The sequence below is a fragment of the Chenopodium quinoa genome, unplaced genomic scaffold (assembly GCF_001683475.1).
Source record: "Chenopodium quinoa cultivar QQ74 unplaced genomic scaffold, ASM168347v1, whole genome shotgun sequence".
NCBI lineage: Eukaryota > Viridiplantae > Streptophyta > Magnoliopsida > Caryophyllales > Amaranthaceae > Chenopodium > Chenopodium quinoa.
In genome coordinates this window covers 2290686-2310294 of record NW_018743979.1, presented here as the reverse complement: position 1 = coordinate 2310294, position 19609 = coordinate 2290686, and the positions used below count along the sequence as shown (strand labels likewise).

At 36.7% G+C, this 19609-nt stretch overlaps 2 protein-coding genes across 2 annotated transcripts; one reads left to right on the top strand and one right to left on the bottom strand.

Annotated features, from left to right (window-relative positions):
- Positions 1-217: 217 nt before the first annotated feature.
- Positions 218-1697, bottom strand: LOC110690074. Its single transcript, XM_021866900.1, has 3 exons — positions 1445-1697; positions 735-1088; positions 218-486 (listed from the first exon to the last, which is right to left on the bottom strand). Exons 1-3 carry the CDS (start codon positions 1695-1697, stop codon positions 218-220), a joined length of 876 nt encoding a protein of 291 aa, XP_021722592.1.
- Positions 1698-15864: 14167 nt separating this feature from the next.
- On the top strand, positions 15865-19175 carry LOC110690010. Its single transcript, XM_021866834.1, has 2 exons — positions 15865-16854; positions 16942-19175. Exons 1-2 carry the CDS (start codon positions 16483-16485, stop codon positions 18799-18801), a joined length of 2232 nt encoding a protein of 743 aa, XP_021722526.1. The 5' UTR covers positions 15865-16482; the 3' UTR covers positions 18802-19175.
- Positions 19176-19609: the final 434 nt, after the last annotated feature.

Below are 19609 nucleotides of genomic sequence, written 5' to 3'. Positions count from 1 at the left end.
TCCTCGATTACTATACTTCCTTCCATTTCTTCACATACATATTTGGTTCTAGTTTTAAAGAAAGAAGTTTTAAATATTTTATCTTTAGTAATCTGAGGAAAATTCCAACTTTCTCTGTTCATTTGGTCTAGGTCTTTATCTTCAATTGAATACTCAGCTCTTTTTAGTTAACCTATAGTCATTTTACTTTTATCCTCATCGTCTGATTATGAGTTTTCTAATACTTCCCTTCCATCATATTATTTATTTCTTCATAATTTCCATCTTCAAACTCACTGTCTTCAGGTTCTTCATTATACTCATTTTCTTCTTCTATGATTTCTACTATTCCTTTATTATTACTTAAAGCCAAATTGAAAGCCTCATCTTCTGGTATTTCTATGTAGTCCCAACTACCTAAGGCTTCCATTAGTTTATGATTAGCTTTCTTACATTCATTAGCATAAAAATTCTCCACAAGACCAACACTCTGCAATACAATCCTTGCTTTTGAGAATTGAGATGTAAGGGCTTTCTATATTTACGTTTGTAATACTTCTTCTTATAGGTTTCTCCTCTTGATTTGTCAAATTTAAATTTCTTATAATTCCTTCTCTTATTATAGTTTTTTCTCTCACATCCATAATTATTTGGGAAATCCCAACAAGTGAGAAATTGTCTCTTCATTTGTTGAGTTCCTGCAACCTCTCTACATTTATTTTCAATCCATTTTCTTAGAAAAGCAATTCTATTACCTAGGGCATCCCTAGCTAAGAATTTCTCTTTCCATTCTTGATATTTTTCACTAATTTCTTCATTAAGAGGACTTGGTAATTTATTGTAGAACATTCCAAGATTTGTTTCATTTTCACCAATTTTATAATAATATGTTTCAAACTCCATAAAGTAATTATCAACATATTTCATATTACAGATGGACAAATTACTTAACTTTTTTTGATATTTCATTCGTTTTTCATTAGGATCAGCTCTAGGACCAATGAATTCTAACTCAATGTATTGACATAACTGTCTAAACATTCTAGTAGGAGATTCACTGGCTGTTAATGTAGTTTTGACTTCTTCGTCTACACCATCATACCAGTCTTCTACACAGCCATAAAAACTATGTTCAATATAGTTTAAGAAATTTTCAGAAGTCCATTCAGTGTTTAAATTGAGTATACTACTCATGCTCTTCTTCCACTGATCTAAAACATCTTGTCTATCTCTTACACCATCTAAGTTAAGCTTATAACTAGTTTGACTTATAGGTTCAAGAGTCACTTCTTCTTGTTTAGGTATTTGGTTAGGCATAACAACCGGGTAGTCTTCCCTAGTATGTATCTTGGTCGTGTGCAACTTCCCTCTCCTTGATACCTAGGTCTTTGGATAACATTATTTACATTAATAATTTCATTAATAATTTCTTCTCCAACATTATTATTATTCATTACCCTTTTACCTAGTTTATTTTCAATCTTTTGCTGAACAACTTCTATAGGCAGAAAATCTAGATCATCTAACTTCATTAATCCCATTTGTTGATATAAATCTTCTTCTAAAGAAACATAATTATTTTCCTCTGTTTCATTATCAGAAGCAATCCCTTTTTCAGAAATTAAGTTCATGATTTCGTTTAGTTTATCAGGGTCTTCTTCTTTCTCAAACAAGATTTGCAATTCTTCAATCGTTTTCTCCTGAAGATGATGGCTCATCTTGAGTTTCTTTGTTCTTTTCTTGGTTACTAGTAGGTCTTTAGGGAGTGATACCGTAAACTTTTTATTTTTATCTAAATTTTGAAAAGGATATTTATATTTATAAGGAACAATTTTTTCTTTACTAGGTGATGCTTCTTTATTAGATTGGTGACTAACCTCGTTAGTTAAAGCAAGTTGTACTTGTTTAACTTGTTCTTTTAAATCGCTTACTTTTTTTATTGATATCGGTTGTGGTTATTGATATCTTGTTTTCAATATTAATACAACGAGCATGTATGTTATCAACTTATGATCTTAATTCACCAATTTGATCTACTATATAATTAAGGACTGGGCGAAAATTACTAGTATTTTCAGGAATATGATAGTAATGCTTACAATCGAGTTTCTTACACTCAGTAGAAGGCCTAGTATTCTCCAATTTTACTTAATTAAAAATTTAATTAACAACTTAGTTTAACTTTTAACCGTATGACTTTGATACCAAATCGACGCAGCTAGATACCAACAAATTTGTGGTTAGGATACCAACAATTTAGCAACATATACCAACAACAATATTTGCTAAATATGATACCAACCGCAGTACTATAATAACGATACCAATTTATCGTAGGATGATATTTAGATATTACTAAGGATGGTATTACCTATATATCTTGTTGATACTAAATTATAGTATACAAATAAGGTTTTTTTTTTTTTTTTTTGTTAAATTACGAAAATAACCTTAGTTGAGTCTTTTTTGGATTATAGCTAGTTGAGGCTTAGAATTTCCCCACTTGTTTTGGCATTATATTGCATGGTCTGAAATTTGCTGACAAAATTACTGTAGAATAGCATAGCATAGCTAAACAAATTAAAAGGCGTAGTAATAGTTTCTCTTCTAGTGTGTAACATTAATTAAAATGTTCAGCCTATAAAGGAGCTGAGGGTTTACGTCTACATACTTTTTGGTAAGAAATCTTAATTTAATAATATGACAGTTATTAATTTCTACTGCAAAAATATTTATGAGTAAATTACTCAAAGCTGTTGCCTTAGCTTTTTCTGACACAACTACAGTTGTTATACGTACGTACGTACTGTAACTGACGTTCTTAGGGGGTTAAAACTTAAAACAGATGGAGTAACTTTCAATTCTAAAGATATTGCTATTCAAAATCTTGCCTAATACATGAAAATAACATGTTTATACAAACTCCTTATTACATGTACCAATACCAATAGACAAATAGTGTGCGGTGCCTGTCTTACACCATTGTAGCACACCTACGTTGCTACGCATAGGCAACTAGTTGTATACTCCATTCTTTTTGGATTAATGGTATGTATTAGGAATTTCTTTCTTAAGGATTTTCTAATGTTTTCTTCTTTTTCTTACTTTTAAATAAAATAGACTTGATAGATATTACATACTTTGTATTTTATGGAAAGTTATACCAATAGGATTGAAGAGGCTTTATAATAGTGAAGATTTTACTCTCTGCTTCGTAATATATTGTCTATTTAATTCATAGTACGTATCTAATGATATCTTATTTACATCATTATGTTTTTTTTTTATACTATATTCTCCGTAGATGAGAATACTAGATCAATACAGTATTTTTTAACGTTAGACTGCATATATAAAAATACAAAAGGAGTACAACATATAATATAAATAAAATTTTAATCCATAACGATTGATTCTTTTGTTCTCTCTAGGGTGTCTCCATGGAAGGATTTTCTGGTTTCCTCTAGGGTTTCTCCCTTAGGAGGGTTTTTCTAGGCTCCATTGTTAGATTTTTTTAGGCTTTTTTGAAGGTTTTCTTTCACTCTTCTCTTTTCCTCTCATTCTCTTTCATCTCTTTTCTTGTGGTTTCATTTGTGAATCTTTGTAGGGGGTTCCACATGTGTTTTTACCGGTGGTAAGCCCTAAAAATATTTTTAATTGCTTTCAATAAATGGATCCCATCTTTAAGATGATGGTTTTTCTATTAGGCTTATTTTCTTTTTTTTGTTCGTTTGCCGAAGATTGAAGATTTAGGATTTCATAATCTCCGGAAGTATTTAGAAGACCGTATCAGTATTTTCACTCATACAATTATTCATCAGTGGATCTCAAGCCGAATTAGTACTAACTCACAGATTTTATTGCTTCAGATGAAGTTTTATATTAAGGCGATCGTTGATCGAATCTGTGATGTAACTTATTCTAAGGTGATTTGTACTTGTGTTGGAATTTTAAATTTCCTAAAAATTGTTTATAAATATCGTTTGACTATCTTTCTTAATGAAATCCTTTTTCTTCTAATAAAAAAAAATATTTAACAAAATTTACTCTACTCCTATTTAGTTGGGAGTTTGGGACATAAGTTTAGTTAAGCACACTGACACTCTACATTTTGACGCTTGTAAAGTAAAATTAATCCTTAATCAAATGAGTACACTACGTAAGTATCATTCTGTTGCCGTGTTGCGATTACTCCAACAAAATTAAGGTTTTTTCCATGTTGACCTATAGGCCATAAAAAAATAAAAAATAAAAAATAAACAAAAGGCCATAACATACGCCTAAAGCGGCCTATAAATAGCGATTCACATCAGAAAAGGTTCAATGACCATAACCATATTGAGATAAGCAGTGATGTGAAGTGACAATGCAGTGATCAATGGGATCATCCCTATTTAACGGCTGTGATCACTCGTGTATTTGCCATGCTCACTGTACCACATGGATCTTAGATCATAGGGAATCTCATCAATAATAACATAATATTAAAATAGGCATCAGGAATGACACGTGTCATTTCCTAGTGCTGTATTTTCCCTTCAAAACTCTCCCTTCCTTTTTAAGAAAAAAATCTTTTATTTTTTGAATATTTGTATAAAACAACTATAATAATATTATTCTAAATCTTATATATAATCTTTACATAAAGTGTATTTCTTTTTATTTCGTATTCTTATTTCTTCCATTCACATTTATCTAAAATATTATTCCAGCTCTCTTTTAATTATAGAAAAAGTGAGCAACTGGTTTAGGTACAATATACTATTATTACTAGTTGGACATGTTTTAGACGGAGTACTAAATTAGTAATCGTGCGATGCACGGATTTCACCAAAAAATATTTCGTAAAGTTGTATATTATTAAAATTAAATTAGTTTCTAAATAAATAAGCAACTTACTACAATAATAATATTTTATACTCTTTAATTCAATGGTAGTTAATTTACCACCTATAAGAAAGTGTAGCGCTTAAATAAAAATGAAAACAAAAAATGGTGTAACACTTTAAAAAAGTGGAGTGAGTGATAACAATTATACTTTTGTATGTGTAATGTTATTTTTTAAGATTAAGTTAAGATATTTCTAATTTGAAGTATAAATTGAATTGAAAATTTTTTGTAAGATTAAGTTAAGATATTTCTAATACGAAGTATAAATTAAATTTTATAAGATTAAGTTAACAATTATACTTTGTATGTGATATATTATTTGTAATTTATATATGGGAAATTCTACATGGTGGCCTCTAGGTTTCAATTTTTCTACGTGGAAGACAAACTTTTTTCCAACTCTCACAAGTGGCACTCTAGTTTTGCAAAATTAAGTGTAGTGTCCTTTTTTTTGTTTATAGCTAACTTTTATAATTAAAATAGTTAACCTAAGGTTTTTTTTAGTTTAAAAATTAATTAAATTATATTTTAAAATAATAAAATTTAAAAAAAAGGAAATTTTACCGGCCACCACCACCATCACAGAAGGTGGCAGCCTTCACCATTCCGACAGTCAAGCCCGCCCCCGCCCCCGCCGGCGCCCAGACAACCTTTTCCCGCGCTGGTGACCCGTCCCCCCTCGCCCCTCCCCCTCCTCTTTACCCACTAAACCCACCACATGAAAGCCCCAAATACCTAACCCAAAACCTTAATAAACCCTCCCCCACCATGTTAAACCCCAAATCCGGCCTTCTCCCACCCTCAAAACCCTAGGCAACGGAGTTTCGAGGGTGGGGGGAGGGCCTGATCTGGGGTTTAAAGTGGTGGTGGGGGGGGTTTAGGGGTTTCGGGTTGGGGATAAGGGGTTTTCAGGTGGTGGGTAGGGGGACGGGGTCGCCGACGCGGGAAAAGGATTTTTGGGCGTCGGCAATATGTGGGGGTTCCGGTTGGGGTTGTGGATGGTAGTGGGGAGGGTGGTCGTGGGTTGGGGGCTATTTTTAAATTTTTTTTTTAAAATTTTATTATTTTAAAATATAATTTAATTAATTTTTAAACTAAAAAAAACCTTAGGTTAACCATTTTTATTATAAAAGTTAGCCATAAAACCAAAAAAAGGATACTAAACTTAATTTTGCAAAATTAGATTGCCACTTGAGAGAGTTGGAAAAAGTTTGTCTTCCACGTAGAAAAATTGAAACCTGGAGGCCACCATGTAGAATTTATTTATATATATCATGTGCTAATAGTTTTATTGTAGATTTTATTTTGCTGTTTGAGTAATATTTTCATATTTATTAAAAAACATTTATTAATAAGTCTTTAGTCATATAGTCACTAGATTGTATAGTTTTATTGGGAAAAAAATATGCTTCATTAATATAATATATTGTATACTACTTTTAAATATTTTCAACACAACTAATCAACAATAATTTTTTTTCTCAATTGTAGTTTTAATAATTTTTGTCTTATTATTTTATTTTTCTATATGTGTTGCATTTGTTTATTACACATGAGTTGCCTTATTTTTGTATTATATCACAATTAATTATGGGAAAAAAAATTATTACAACCGTGCATCGCACAAGCACTAATCTAGTTAGTTATAAACTGTACTGTTCACCACCTTTTATTGTTATCAACATTTAACTGAAATGTAATGTCTTTTCCATCAACGGCGAAGCATGTATCTAATTATTAAAATAAATTCAGTTAAGTAAAAATAAGTTTTAATCCGTAAAAATCAATAAAAAAAATTCTACATTATGGCATTTAATTTTGCGTATAAAGTAGGAGTTTTGCATATATCTACATATTTATTTGCATTGAAAATCCTGTAAAAAGAGTGAGACAAACCAAAAAAAAGTTACTTTGTATACAAGTAATACAACCCATTTGCTTAATCGTAGTATTTTAAATCAAGAGTAGGGATGTCAATATTAAGTGGATATCCACTAACCCGCTCCACCCGCAATAAATAAATGGATGAAAACCCGAATTAAATGGATGAAAAGCGGGTGACGGATGAAGCGGATGATGGATTGGATCGGATATGGATGATACTTTTTTCACCCGCTAATCATCCACCCACCCGTTTAACATATATTAATTTTTTAATCTAAGAATTTTAATAATAAAATCTGAAATGTGCAAGAAAATTATATGTATTTTTTGTTGCAAATTAATTTTTCAAACAATATATTGTTATTGTTTCCTTTTTAATTAAAATTAATAAAACTATTGTACAAATAACCGAAAATTAAAGTTATGTGAGTTTTTTTTCAACTTTAATACTCATCCATTAGTCATCCGCTCCACCCGTTTCATCCGCGGATGATGGACGGATGGATATGGATGATGGGTGAAGCGGATGATGGATGGATGTGGATGGAGCGATTAGAGTAATGGATGGATACGGGTGAAGCTCCACCCGATCCAAATCCGATCCATTGCCATCTCTAATCGAGAGAATTCAAGTTCATACCCTCGATTAACAAACTTTGTTTATCGATGGGCTTTTTGGTCAATTTACGAGCTATTAATTGGGGTATTTATGTAAAGGTATAAAAGTCATGTAACGTCCGAGAGAGTTGACAGCTTTTAACCAAACCCAACTTCTGTTTTTCCCCATGTGTGAACGGAGAACTACCGAAGTCGACCTCGACCACAACCACAACCACCATCTCCTTCCTCCTTCAACCCACAACCAGAAATAAACTGACCACCATCATATCATCTTCTTGCCAATCAACTAGGAGTGTCAATGGTAGAAATCTCAGAGCTTTAATGGTAGAAAATAATGGAGGAGGGGAAGCTCACTTACCCTTTGGGTTCACCATGCCCTGAATTACTCTATTTCTTTTAGGGTTTTCGCCGCCATCAATGTCGGTGATAGTGTTGGTATCGGTGCGGTGGTTGACTTGCAAGAAGAAGGTGAAGATGGGATTGAATTTCGGTTGTGGTTTGAAGGAGGAAGGAGATGAAGAGGAAGATGGTGATGGTGATGGTGGTTTTTTTGTTCTGATTTGGTGATGGTGCCGAGTTTCTCAATTTTGTTCCTCTCAAATGTTACAGAAGCAAAAAGGAGCACTGAACTATGGTACACTAACGTCGTCAAGGAAAGAGAAACTTCCGTTATTGACGGATAGGACCCACATCTTTTTACTTTTTAAAAGTTTATTTTTTTTATTCTCTTTCCCTTGGGATATATTTGTTTTGTTTATCTAGGAGATTAATGGGGTTTTCCACATTTTAAACCAAAGCAAATCTCCTACCTTTGTCTAAAATAAAACTTTATTCTAGCCCCTATGGAACACTTAGAAAAAGAAGAAGAAAAAAACAAAGGATTTTTCTAAGCTATGTCCCCGTGATTATTGATTTTCTAAGGTGTGCCCATGCTTTTCAAAATTACAAGATGTACCCTCCAACTTAAGGTGTTTATTCAACCGTACCCTATAACGCTAATCCAACGTTAGTAGTTGTGTTAACGGTTTATTACCACATATTGGAGAGAAATTTCACGCCAAAATTGGGTTAGAGTTATATAAGTAGGTTAACATTTAACACTTTTTCCAAATTTTTTCATCTATTTTTTCTTCTTTCTTCTAAAAGCAACTATTGATATGTCAAGCTCTCGGTGTATTTCTTATTCTTTTTTCTCATCCGCTTCTTATTACTTCCTATTTATTTAAAATTGTTAACGTCGAATTTAGGTCAGAGGGTACGGTTGATAAACAACTTAAGTTGGATGGCACAACTTGTAATTTTGAAAAAGCATGGACACACCTTAGAAACTCAACAACCTTGAGGGCAAAGCTTAGAAAAACCCAAAAAAAAAACATTGGTAGTACAGTGTTTAAAGAAATACGTAGTATTTAATTTGTTAAAGTGATGCTTTTATTTATAAACAGCAAAATAAGACAGGCATTGGTGTATTACCCCTTTTTTAAGTGTTACAATTTACTTTTGCATTTTTTTCCCTCTCATGATCTTCACTCAATTCATTACTTTTTTTTTTTAAAAAATAATTTCTTTCCCTCTCAGATTATTAAATTCTTTTCAATCAAATATTTACCCTACTATCTTTTCCTATACTGTAACTTTGTAACACTTAAAAAAAAATGGTGGAACTGTGGGAATATACTTCCGAAATATACACTCATATTCATTACGGAGTAAATCTTTTAATTTTTATTCTTTATACGAAGTAAAATTATTTTAACACTTAAAGCCTTAAGCTACATAATGAGATTGTGCAATACTCTGTAATACACTAATACTATGAGTTATTTATGAGGGAATCTAAATAATCAACAATAAAGTCCCTCGAGTAGGGTTTGCGAAAGTCCCTGTTAGGGTTTCGTGGTGTTCGAGATAGTAAGTTCCAATCCGTGATTTCGAGACTTATGTGTGTGATTTTCAATTCTCTGTGTGTCAGGCTAAAGTGTGATTGATCATGGATGACCAACTTGTGCATGAGTGGGAGAAACTAAAGTTAACAGAGGAGGAGGAGGAGGAGGAGGAGGAGGAGGAGGAGGAGGTGTTAGGGGGTAGCATTGAAACTGTGAAGAAGGGGGAAATCAATCCTAGAATTGATCTCTCCCTGGTCAGGAAACTTTGTACAAAAAAGGCGTTCAATTTTGAAGCAATGAAACAGGCTCTGATTAATCTATGGCGACTTGATGACAATATTGCAATTCGAATGACCGAAACAAACCTCTTTGTGTTCCAATTCTTCAATGTTGAGGATAAAAATAAACAGAGTTCTTGATGGCAGACCGTTGGCTTTTGATAACCACCTGTTACTTTTGAAGGAAATTGAAGCCAATGAACAACCGTCTAATGTGGTTTTTAAATCATCCCCTTTCTGGATTCGTCTCATTGATGTTCCTTTTGGGATGAGAAATTCGAAATTTGCTCGTGAAATAGGGAACCGCGTTGGTGAATTCCTAGAAGAAGATGACTTTGATTCGCTAGGCTGGGAGGAATTTATGAGAATTAAAATTCTTGTTGACATTGATAAGCCACTTCGTAGGGGAATGAAGGTTGTTATGAATGCTCAGTCAACAAAGTGGATTGGATTCAAGTACGAGAGGCTCGGAGATTTCTGTTACTATTGCGATAGAATCGGCCATGGGGACAAAGAGTGTGAGGAGAAAGAGAAGAAAGGAAGTGATTATCCTCTTGTATTTCAATATGGTCCTTTTCTTGCAACCTCTCCTTGTCAACGATCAAAGAAAACAGCTTCGGAGAGGGAGAAGGAAAAAAATATGGCTTGAAAATATAAATATGCATGGCTCTATGCGAAGAGCAAAGTATAACAGTCCTAATTCTATTAGGCTCGACCCTCCTAGAGCTGCCTTGAAGTTGATGTTTGCCTTACACCCAGCAGTATGCTATAACTACCCCAAAAGAATGTTCTGCTACCCTTATTGCTGCTGAGAACAAGGAGAACAACACTCTGGTGCTACGTCCTGTAGGGATTCAAAACATAATGCCTATACCTGATGATGATAATGGGTAGAAGGATGATGTTATAAGGGAAAGTAGGCTGTCTGGAGTTCGTAAGGAGACGGGGGGGGGGGAGTGGAGAGAGTAAGGGGAATGGTGCATGGTGAGAAGAAAAGAGAGCGGAAGAGGATTGCTAAGAAGGTGGGGGAGAGTGTAGGGGTGGAGGATATGGATGTTGAGGGGGGTAGTCAGGAAAATATTGGTAGGAAGAGGGAGGGTAGCTCTTTGTTCGAGGGGGTACAAGGAGAAGGTGAGGAGGGGAAGGTGAAAAATTGAAGTCAGTTGTACAAAAGTGTTGGCAGCTGACGCTTTTAAAGTAGAGGGTCTTGGGAAAAACCAAGCCCTCGAAAAGAAATGAATATATTAAGTTGGAATGTTCACGGGATTAGCAACCTATGGACAAGAAAGGCTCTCCAAAGCCTTTGTTGGAGAGAGAGGTCGAACATTGTCTTTCTTATGGAGACGATGATTGAGGATAGGAGATTGGTAAAATTAAGAAATAAATGTAGGTTTGTTGATGGTGTATGTTTGAGTAGTAGGGGTAACTCGGGTGGTATGAGAATGTGGTGGAGAGATGTTAATGTGAATGTGGTTTCGTATTCGACTCACCATTTTGCTATTGATGTAAAAGATAATAATGATTCTCCAATTTGGCGCGCAATTAGGATTTATGGGTGGCCGGAACAATCAAATAAACACAAAACGTGGTCTCTTATGTCCACTCTTGTCTCAGAGAGCCCCATTTTTTGTGTTTTATTTGGAGATTTTAATGAAATCACTTGTGCTTCGGAGAAAGAAGGAGGTGTGCAAAGAGATGATCGACTCATGAATACCTTTTATGAAGAAATCGATGCCTGCTTACTTCGTGATCTTGGCTATAAAGGAAATATTTTCACTTGGGAGAGAGGAAAAACAACTGAGACTTATGTGCGGGAAAGGCTAGATAGGTGTCTTGCTAGTGAAGGATGGTGTAACTTATTTCCGGATTTCAAAGTTAGGAATTTACCTATTTCGGACTCTAATCACGCACCAGTTATTTTGGGCACCAAGAAAAGCAAGGGGAAAGCTGATGGGGGCAGTGGGTTTAAATTTGAAGCATATTGGCTATCAAGTGATGAATGCAGTAAAGTGGTGGAGGAAAATTGGGTGGCGGGTTACAATTTGAACATATCCCAAAAGATAGCAGTTTGTGGTGAGAAGTTAGGCTCTTGGGCTGGGCAAAAAGTTTGGAGATGTTAGAAAGAAGATTAGGGATAAATAAAAATTAATTAATAAGCTGAAATTGGGAGTGATGGATGGTGAAAAACTTGAGTAGTGTAATAAGGCTTCCATTGAATTGGAATCTTGAAATTATTAGAAGAGTCCTATTGGTTTGCTAGAGATAGAGCTAATGAGCTACGGGAAGGGGATACAAATACAAATTATTTCCATCACAAAGATATCCAAAGAAAATCACAAAGCTAGCCAAAGAAGAGTATAATGGTAAGTGGGTGGAGCAGCGGGTGGACATAAAAAGACTGGTCGAAGCTTATTTCTCCAAGCTTTTCACTACTAGCTCCCCGACAGGCTTTCAAGAATCTCTTGTTGGTGTTGAGAGGGATTGTGACAGATGAAATGAATAATGCTCTGATAGATGATGAAATTAAATGTGCTCTCTTTCAAATGCATCCAAACAAGGCTCCTAGCCCCGATGGTATGCATGCTTTATTTTTTCAAAAAAATTGGCATATTGTTGGGTCAGATATTATTTCTTACGTGAAGAGATGGTGGAGAGGGGAAGTGAAGTGAATCTTACTGATGTCAATAATACTTGTGTTGTCCTTATTCCAAAATTCAAAGATTCGACTCTTATATCGGATTTTAGGCTTATTAGTTGCTGTAATGTTATCTATAAAATCATCTCAAAAACAGTAGCTAATAAATTGAAGAATTTTTTGGGTGATATTATTTCTCAGAATCAAAGTGCTTTTGTTCCGAAAAGACTTATTTCTGATAATGCTCTAGTGGCCTTTGAAATTTTTCATGCGATGAAGAGAGGGGGAGAAGGGAAAAATGGGACAATTGCTTTAAAATTGGACATGAGTAAGGCTTATGATTGGGTGGAGTTGGTGTTTTTAGAGAAGATGATGGAAAAAATGGGGTTTTTTGAGGCCTGAATTTGTAGGATTATGAGCTGCTTGGAATCTGCTAATTTTTCTTTTAAATTAATGGAAAAATCTCGGATTCTGTTAGCTCGTCGAGAGGACTTCGGCAAGGACCCTATTTCTCTGTACCTTTTTCTATTATGTACTGATGCTTTTTCTACTCTAATTAGCAAGGCGGCTAGGGAGAACCATATTCATGGTGCTAGAATTTGCAGAGGTGCACCACGGATGTCTCATTTATTTTTTGTAGATGACATCATACTTTTTGCTAGAGCCACTGTTCAGGAATGCTCTGAGATAGCGAATGTGATTAGAAATATGAGAGAGTATCGGGCCAAAGTGTCAATTTAAATAAAACAAAGGTGCTTTTAGTAAGAAAGTGAGTTTTAGTCGCAGAAAGGAGATTGTTGATACTCTGGGAGTTCGAGAAATGGATAGACATGAGAAATATCTGAGTCTTCCGACTATCATTGGGATATTGAAGAGAGCAATTTTTTCAGGGTTTAAGGAATGTATACGGAAGAAGTTACAAGATTGGAAGGAGAAATTACTTTCAAAGCCGGGGAAGGAGGTACTTCTGAAATCGATAATTCAAGCTATGATGGCTCGATTCTGACGGGGGTCTACGGACATGACAAGGAAATTACATTGGTAGAAATGGGAATATTTGTGTAAGCCGAAGAGTTTAGGTGGTATGGGGTTCTGTGATCTCCGATGTTTTAACCAAGCTCTTTTGGCCAAGCAATGTTGGAGGCTTCACCATAACCAAGATGCACTCCTACATACTATTTTGAAAGCGAATTACTTTAAACATTGTGATGTTTTAGAGGCTAATCGAGGGTATGACCCTAGTTACACATGGAGAAGTATGTGGGGTGCAAAGTCTCTCCTTGATGGCTTAAAATGGAGGGTGGGAGATGGTTATGATATTAAGATATGGACTAGTGCCTAGCTCCTTGGTAACTTGTCTATTGTGGTGCATGCTCCATTAGCTCACAGTGATCTCAACCTTCGGGTCTATGATCTGATTGATCATGGGTCGATGTCGTGGCGGAGGGATGTGTTACAAGCGAATTTTTCTGCTATGGACCAGACCCAGATTCTTGCAGTTCCTCTATAATCTAGGTGTGCTAGAGATTGTATGTTCTAGTGGCCAACGAAATCTAGTGAGTAAAGTGTGAAGTTTGGTTACTAGCTAAACAAGCAAGGCCCGCCTTCTAGCCAAAACCAGCAGGCTTGTGATATTTGGAAGCTCATTTGGCGGCTTCAAGGACCTGCAAAGTTGGCTCACTTTCTCTGGAGGGCATGTAGGGTTTCTTGGTTGTGAAAGAAAGACTACATTTTCGACATTTGGTTCCTGATAAAGTTTGCACAATTTATGGGGTGGGTGATGAATCAATAATTCATGCAACTTTCAAGTGTGCTGCTACGAATGCAATATGGACTATTAGCCCCTATATGCACATTCTTTCTCAAGCTCCAACCTCTGATTTCTCTGAGAAGCTGCTATGGCTAGCTTCAAAGGTCTGCGAGAAGGATTTTCTCTCAATTGCTTCTTTAGCGTGGGCTGCCTAGTGGGTGAGGAAAAAAAATTTGTTTGAAGATGCAAGGGAATGCCCAGTTAAACTAGCTGTTGGTGTGCTATAATTTGTGTTTGATTATAGCGAATATGCTTCAAAAGTTTTCAAACCTCAGGGGGTCAGAGTTGCTAGTTCAGCGAACTTGTGGAAACGTCCCATGGTGGGCTTTGTTAAGGTAAATTGCGATGCTCTTGTTGGGGGCAAAGACTGGGTTAGGCGTGGTTATTAGAGATGCAAATGGCGAGGTTCTGGTGGCTGCTATACGCCAAGAGCCTGCAGGCCGGAGTCCGGTTCTTACTGAAGCTGCAGCATGCCGGTTTGGTCTACAAATTGCCGCCTGTCTCGGCTACCTGAAGGTAAATCTGGAGAGTGACTCGCTGATTGTGGTGGTGGGAGTAAAGAGAAGAATGCGGGGATATGATATTGTAGGTTTATTGCTTGATGATATTGTTGTTCTATCTAGATCTTGTAATGCTTTCTTGTTTTCTCATGTTAAGAGGGAGGGTAATGCTGTTGCTCATCTTGTCGCAAGATGGGTCTCTAGAGGTTATAATGAGTACGTTTGTTTAGGTCCGTTTCCTAAAAGTTTATTAGCTTTGGCGGAGTTTGACCTCCTTTAATATATTTCCGTTCCGGTGATTTCAAAAAGAAAAAAAAAGATAATGGGTTGTTTATGAAGTAATTTTTTTTTTGAATGAAATAGGGACGGGTGATTTCATAATAATAATAATAATAATAATAATAAGGAAATTTTAGAAAATAACACCAGAAAAAAAAAACCCAAATTTTGATTATTAAACCACAAAATTTAAAACTTTTATTATAACACCACAAAAAAAAAAGAGATTTGACACCAACCAAAAAACCGTTAGTGGGTCCCACATTATATACGTGTCAGTCATATATTGGATTAAAAAAAAACAAAAAAAAAATAAAATTGAAAAACCCTAAAATCCTAACCCAGCCACCGCACTCACCACCGGCGCCGGTTCCACCTGCCCCCACTGTCGCTGCTGGTTCCCCCAGCCAACCACCCTCGACTGACCACCTGAACGACGTACCACCCTAACCCTAAAATGCCGTACCCAACCCAACCCAGCCCCGATTCAATTCGGTTTCTAGAAACGGGTTAGGGTTCAGGTGAGGGCGTTTTTTGGTTTGATGTGGGTTGGGGTTTCGACGATAGCTCTGGGTAGGGGAGAGGATTTCGGCGACAATTGTGGTGATGTAGCTGAGGTAGTTGGCGGTGGCATAATGCAGGAGTTCGACGGCGTGGGGTGGTTTTCGGGTTTCGTGGTAGGAGTTCGGCGGCGTGAGTGGTTTTCGGGGATGGGGAAGGCAAAATTCGGCAGCGTGAGATGGTTTCGCCGGTTTTGGTGGGGAAGGCAAAATTCAGCGGCCTGGGTTATGGTGTTGGCGGCTAAGGCAAGGTGGCGCCGGTGGTGGAGCTAGCTAGGTTTGGGGATTTTTATTTATTTTTCTTTTTATTAATTCAATTTTTTAAACCTATAAGCTATTGACACGTGTCAAATTATGGGTCTCACTAACGGATTCCATCCAAGAATCCGTTAAGTGGTGGTGAAATCAAATTTGTGAATTTTTTTGTGGTGTTATACTTCGTAATAAAAGTTTTTTTTTTTTTTTTTTTTTTTTTTTTTTTTTGGTGTCATAATCAAAATTTGTGTTTTTTTTGTGGTATTATTTTCTAAAATTTCCTAATAATAATAGGGAGGGGTAATTTTCTTTGTAGTAAGGAGTTTTTTTTTTTTAAAAAAAAAATCATAGAATGAAGCAAAAAATCTGAAAAACACAATGCGGTGAGGATGGAGCAAATATAAAGCTACCCACAACTCCCACAAGCCACAGATGTTGTTGTGCAGACTTTGAGAGATAGATGGAAGCCGACCGTTGACCATTTTCATTAAAACAAATTTTAAAATCTAACTCAATTCAGCATCTGCCACTTTATTTTATTTATTTTTCAGCTTAAGAATTACCATTTCCAATGAATTTATTTATATATTCAACCTATTATACACAAAAATAACCTCCTATCTCAATTCATATCATATCTATCATATCCCCTTGAAAATTAGCAAGGGATCTTTTGCTTCATTTCCTTCCTTTTCACTTTCATTTTTATACGAGTAACAAAAGAGGGGCTCACTGAGTCACACCGAGTCAATCATTTATCTTTTTAATCCCATGATTCTTCCTTCTGTTTTGTCTTCTATGTTGGCATCATCATCAGATCCACTTTTTCCCTCTCCTATAAAACTAGATTAACAACCTTTTTCTTTCTTTCCTTAACCAAAATTTAACACAAAAACAAAATTATTATGGGAACTGGTTGGAGAAAAGCCTTCTGTTCAACAATCCCAAAAGATAGAGAAAAAGAAAGGCCTACTCATCGCCATCATCATAACAACAATGATGTTGTTGATGTTCATCCAATTTCTACTCCTACTCCCAAAACCTCTAAATTAAGCTTATTTTCTAGTATAAGCAATCCTTCTACTCCTAGATTACGAGTTCGAACCTCATCATCCACCACTGTTGACAAAACCACCGCTACAACAGCTGGTAACAACAACAATGGTGGTAGCAAGAGTGTCGGACCGAGCCCGAAGGTCCAATGCAAGTTGGGGTCTAACCCTTCTTCTCCTCGCTCTCCTTTCGCCATGCTTAAGAACACTCTTCGTCTTACCAAGGTAATAAACGATGTACAAAATTATATATACGATTACATGAAATGAACAAATTTAGTTATTAATTTTGTTTTGTTTTGGGGATTGCAGAATGGATGTGGATTGTGTATGCAGAGTGTAAAAACAGGACAAGGGATGGCAATTTACACGGCGGAATGCTCACACGCATTTCATTTTCCATGTATAGATGCCCATGTGAGGAAGCAAGGTTCCTTGATATGTCCAGTATGTAATATCACATGGAAAGATGTCCCTCTTCTCTCTTTCCACAAGAACAACCCTTCGGAGGCGGAAGAGATTGTCGATAAGAAAACCATTACCACCACCACTACTGCTAAATCCTCGGCCATGAGCGCTCCCGCTACGCCAACCGGGAGCGCCAGGATTCATTTCGAGGATAAGCGAGTACAATCACTCAAAAGATCATCAGACAGACCATACAATGACGACGAGCCGCTTCTATCTCCTCGGTTCAACCCCATACCAGAAGCTGAGGAAACAGAGGATACCGAAGAATTCCAAGGCTTCTTTGTTACTCCGAAGAAACCGCCCGTCAGTAACAGCACTAAATCATCCTCAATTGATCCATACAACTCTGTTGACAAGAGAGCACCACGACATGTAGAAGTGAAATTGTTGCCGGAGGCTGCGGTTGTTTCGGGGTCTCGGACTCACGAGACGTACGCGGTGGCGTTGCGAGTAAAAGCGCCTCCGACCCCGGAGGCGATTTTATCTCCAACCCACCGCGCACCAATTGACCTCGTTACGGTCCTTGATGTTAGTGGCAGTATGACAGGGCCTAAGCTCCAAATGTTGAAGCGTGCCATGCGACTTGTCATCTCCTCGTTGAGCTCCGCTGATCGATTAGCCATTGTTGCGTTTTCCTCAGCGCCTCAGCGACTGCTGCCGCTGCGAAGAATGACTTGGCAGGGGCAGAAATCTGCGCGCAAAATCATCGACCACCTTAGTTGTGGCCAAGGTACATCCGTTGGAGAAGCGTTAAAAAAAGCGTCAAAAGTTTTAGAGGATCGGAGAGAGAAAAACCCGGTTTGTAGTATCATTCTTTTATCCGACGGTCAAGATGATCCGCCAAGTTCAAATCAACGGCAGAGAGCGTCTCAAATGTCATCGACCCGGTTTGCTCATATTGAGATCCCGGTTCATTCTTCCGGGTTCGGGTTTCGAACTCCTGAACCGAAACAAGACGCGTTTGCGAAATGTGTGGGTGGTTTGTTAAGTGTTGTGGTTCAGGATTTACGGGTTCAACTCGGGTTTTCTTCGGGTTCAGCTTCGGCCGAGATAATGGCGGTTTATTCGTGTAATGGTAGACCGAGTTTAATGAGCTCTGACTCGGCTCGGCTTGGGGACTTGTACGCCGAAGAGGAGAGAGAATTGTTGATAGAACTGAAGGTGCCTATGTCAGCGATTGGGTCCCACCATGTGATGTCTGTGCGTTGCAGTTATAAAGATCCGGTGACTCAAGAGGTGATGTATGGGAGGGAGCGGGCCCTACTGGTCCCACGACCCCACGCCATCCGATCCTCTGATCCGAGAATTGAACGGCTACGGAACCTTTTCATTTACACCCGAGCCGTAGCCGAGTCAAGACGACTAGTTGAGCACTACGATTTTAGTAGTGCTCACCACCTTCTCACCTCGGCTCGAGCCTTGGTGTTACAATCCTCGGCTAATGGGTTAACCTCAGCTGAGGAGTACGCTAGAGGGTTAGAGTGTGAACTGGGGCATGTGCACTGGAGGAGGCAGTATCAAGTACAAAAGGAGCAAGAGGCAGCTAATGTGGCCCAGCAAATGGTGGATGAAAATGGTGATCCGCTTACGCCGACATCGGCTTGGCGAGCGGCTGAGCAGCTGGCTAAGGTGGCTAAAATGAAGAAGTCCTTGAACCGGTCTGTTAGTGATTTACACGGCTTTGAAAATGCCCGGTTTTAATTTTATTTTTTTTGTAAAGTAAAAAAAAAAAAATTAAATGAGAAAAAGATGAAAGAGGGTGTGGTGGGCACATGATGAGAGAGAGACAAAGGAAGTACCCGACGGCGCGGGCCTTTATTCAGCAGAAAGAGACGAAGGCCCACAGTAAAATCATTTGGATTTTGGGCCTTTTTAAAAGGAATTGAGGGGACCTTACCTTGTCTCTTTTGTTTTTTTCTTTTTTTTTTTTTTTTTTTTTTTTTTTTTTTTTTTTTTTGGAATTTGTAAGGTTTAGTAGAAGGTGAAAAGATAATCCAATTTGTAATGAGTACATTCATTTTTACTCATCAAAGAAAGGATAGTTGTAAATTCAATGATGGAAGCCTTTTCTTTAATATTCAACTTTTGGTTGAAAATCTGAAAACAATGTGGATAGATACATGCTTTACATTGTCATTCCCCGTAAAACATGTTCCATATTCATCATGTTGTACTCCATTTGTTTCTAAAAGTTCTTGCTTAGACGGTGATTGGTTCACAAAAAAGTCAAAATAAGAATTTTATGTTATGAAGGAAGTACTTTATATTAACAGACTTATTAATCATATCGAATGAGTTATTTAAAGTCAACTTAACATAAAGGTTGACTTTTATGTAATTTGGGGTGATTAATAGACTAGTATTATGCGAGGTGTAGAACTACCAATTAATATTTCATACGATATTAATTGTAAATGAGAATACTTTTATTTAGGCTTAATTTTGTCAAAACATGTGATTTATTGATGATGAATGGTCTAATCAAGATTAATAATGTAAGGTATGATTG

Bases quoted from the DNA above. Each gene is read 5' to 3' on its own strand.
- LOC110690074 (XM_021866900.1), bottom strand. From the start codon at position 1,697: ATGAGCCATCATCTTCAGGAGAAAACGATTGAAGAATTGCAAATCTTG. The intron at 1,089-1,444 runs GTAAAAGGGTAA...ATGGCTGTGTAG, and splicing joins AAAGATTGAAAATAAACTAG to AAGACTGGTATGATGGTGTA. The intron at 487-734 runs GTAATAGAATTG...AATTCTCAAAAG, and splicing joins CTTAGCTAGGGATGCCCTAG to CAAGGATTGTATTGCAGAGT.
- LOC110690010 (XM_021866834.1), top strand. From the start codon at position 16,483: ATGGGAACTGGTTGGAGAAAAGCCTTCTGTTCAACAATCCCAAAAGAT. The intron at 16,855-16,941 runs GTAATAAACGAT...TGGGGATTGCAG, and splicing joins ACACTCTTCGTCTTACCAAG to AATGGATGTGGATTGTGTAT.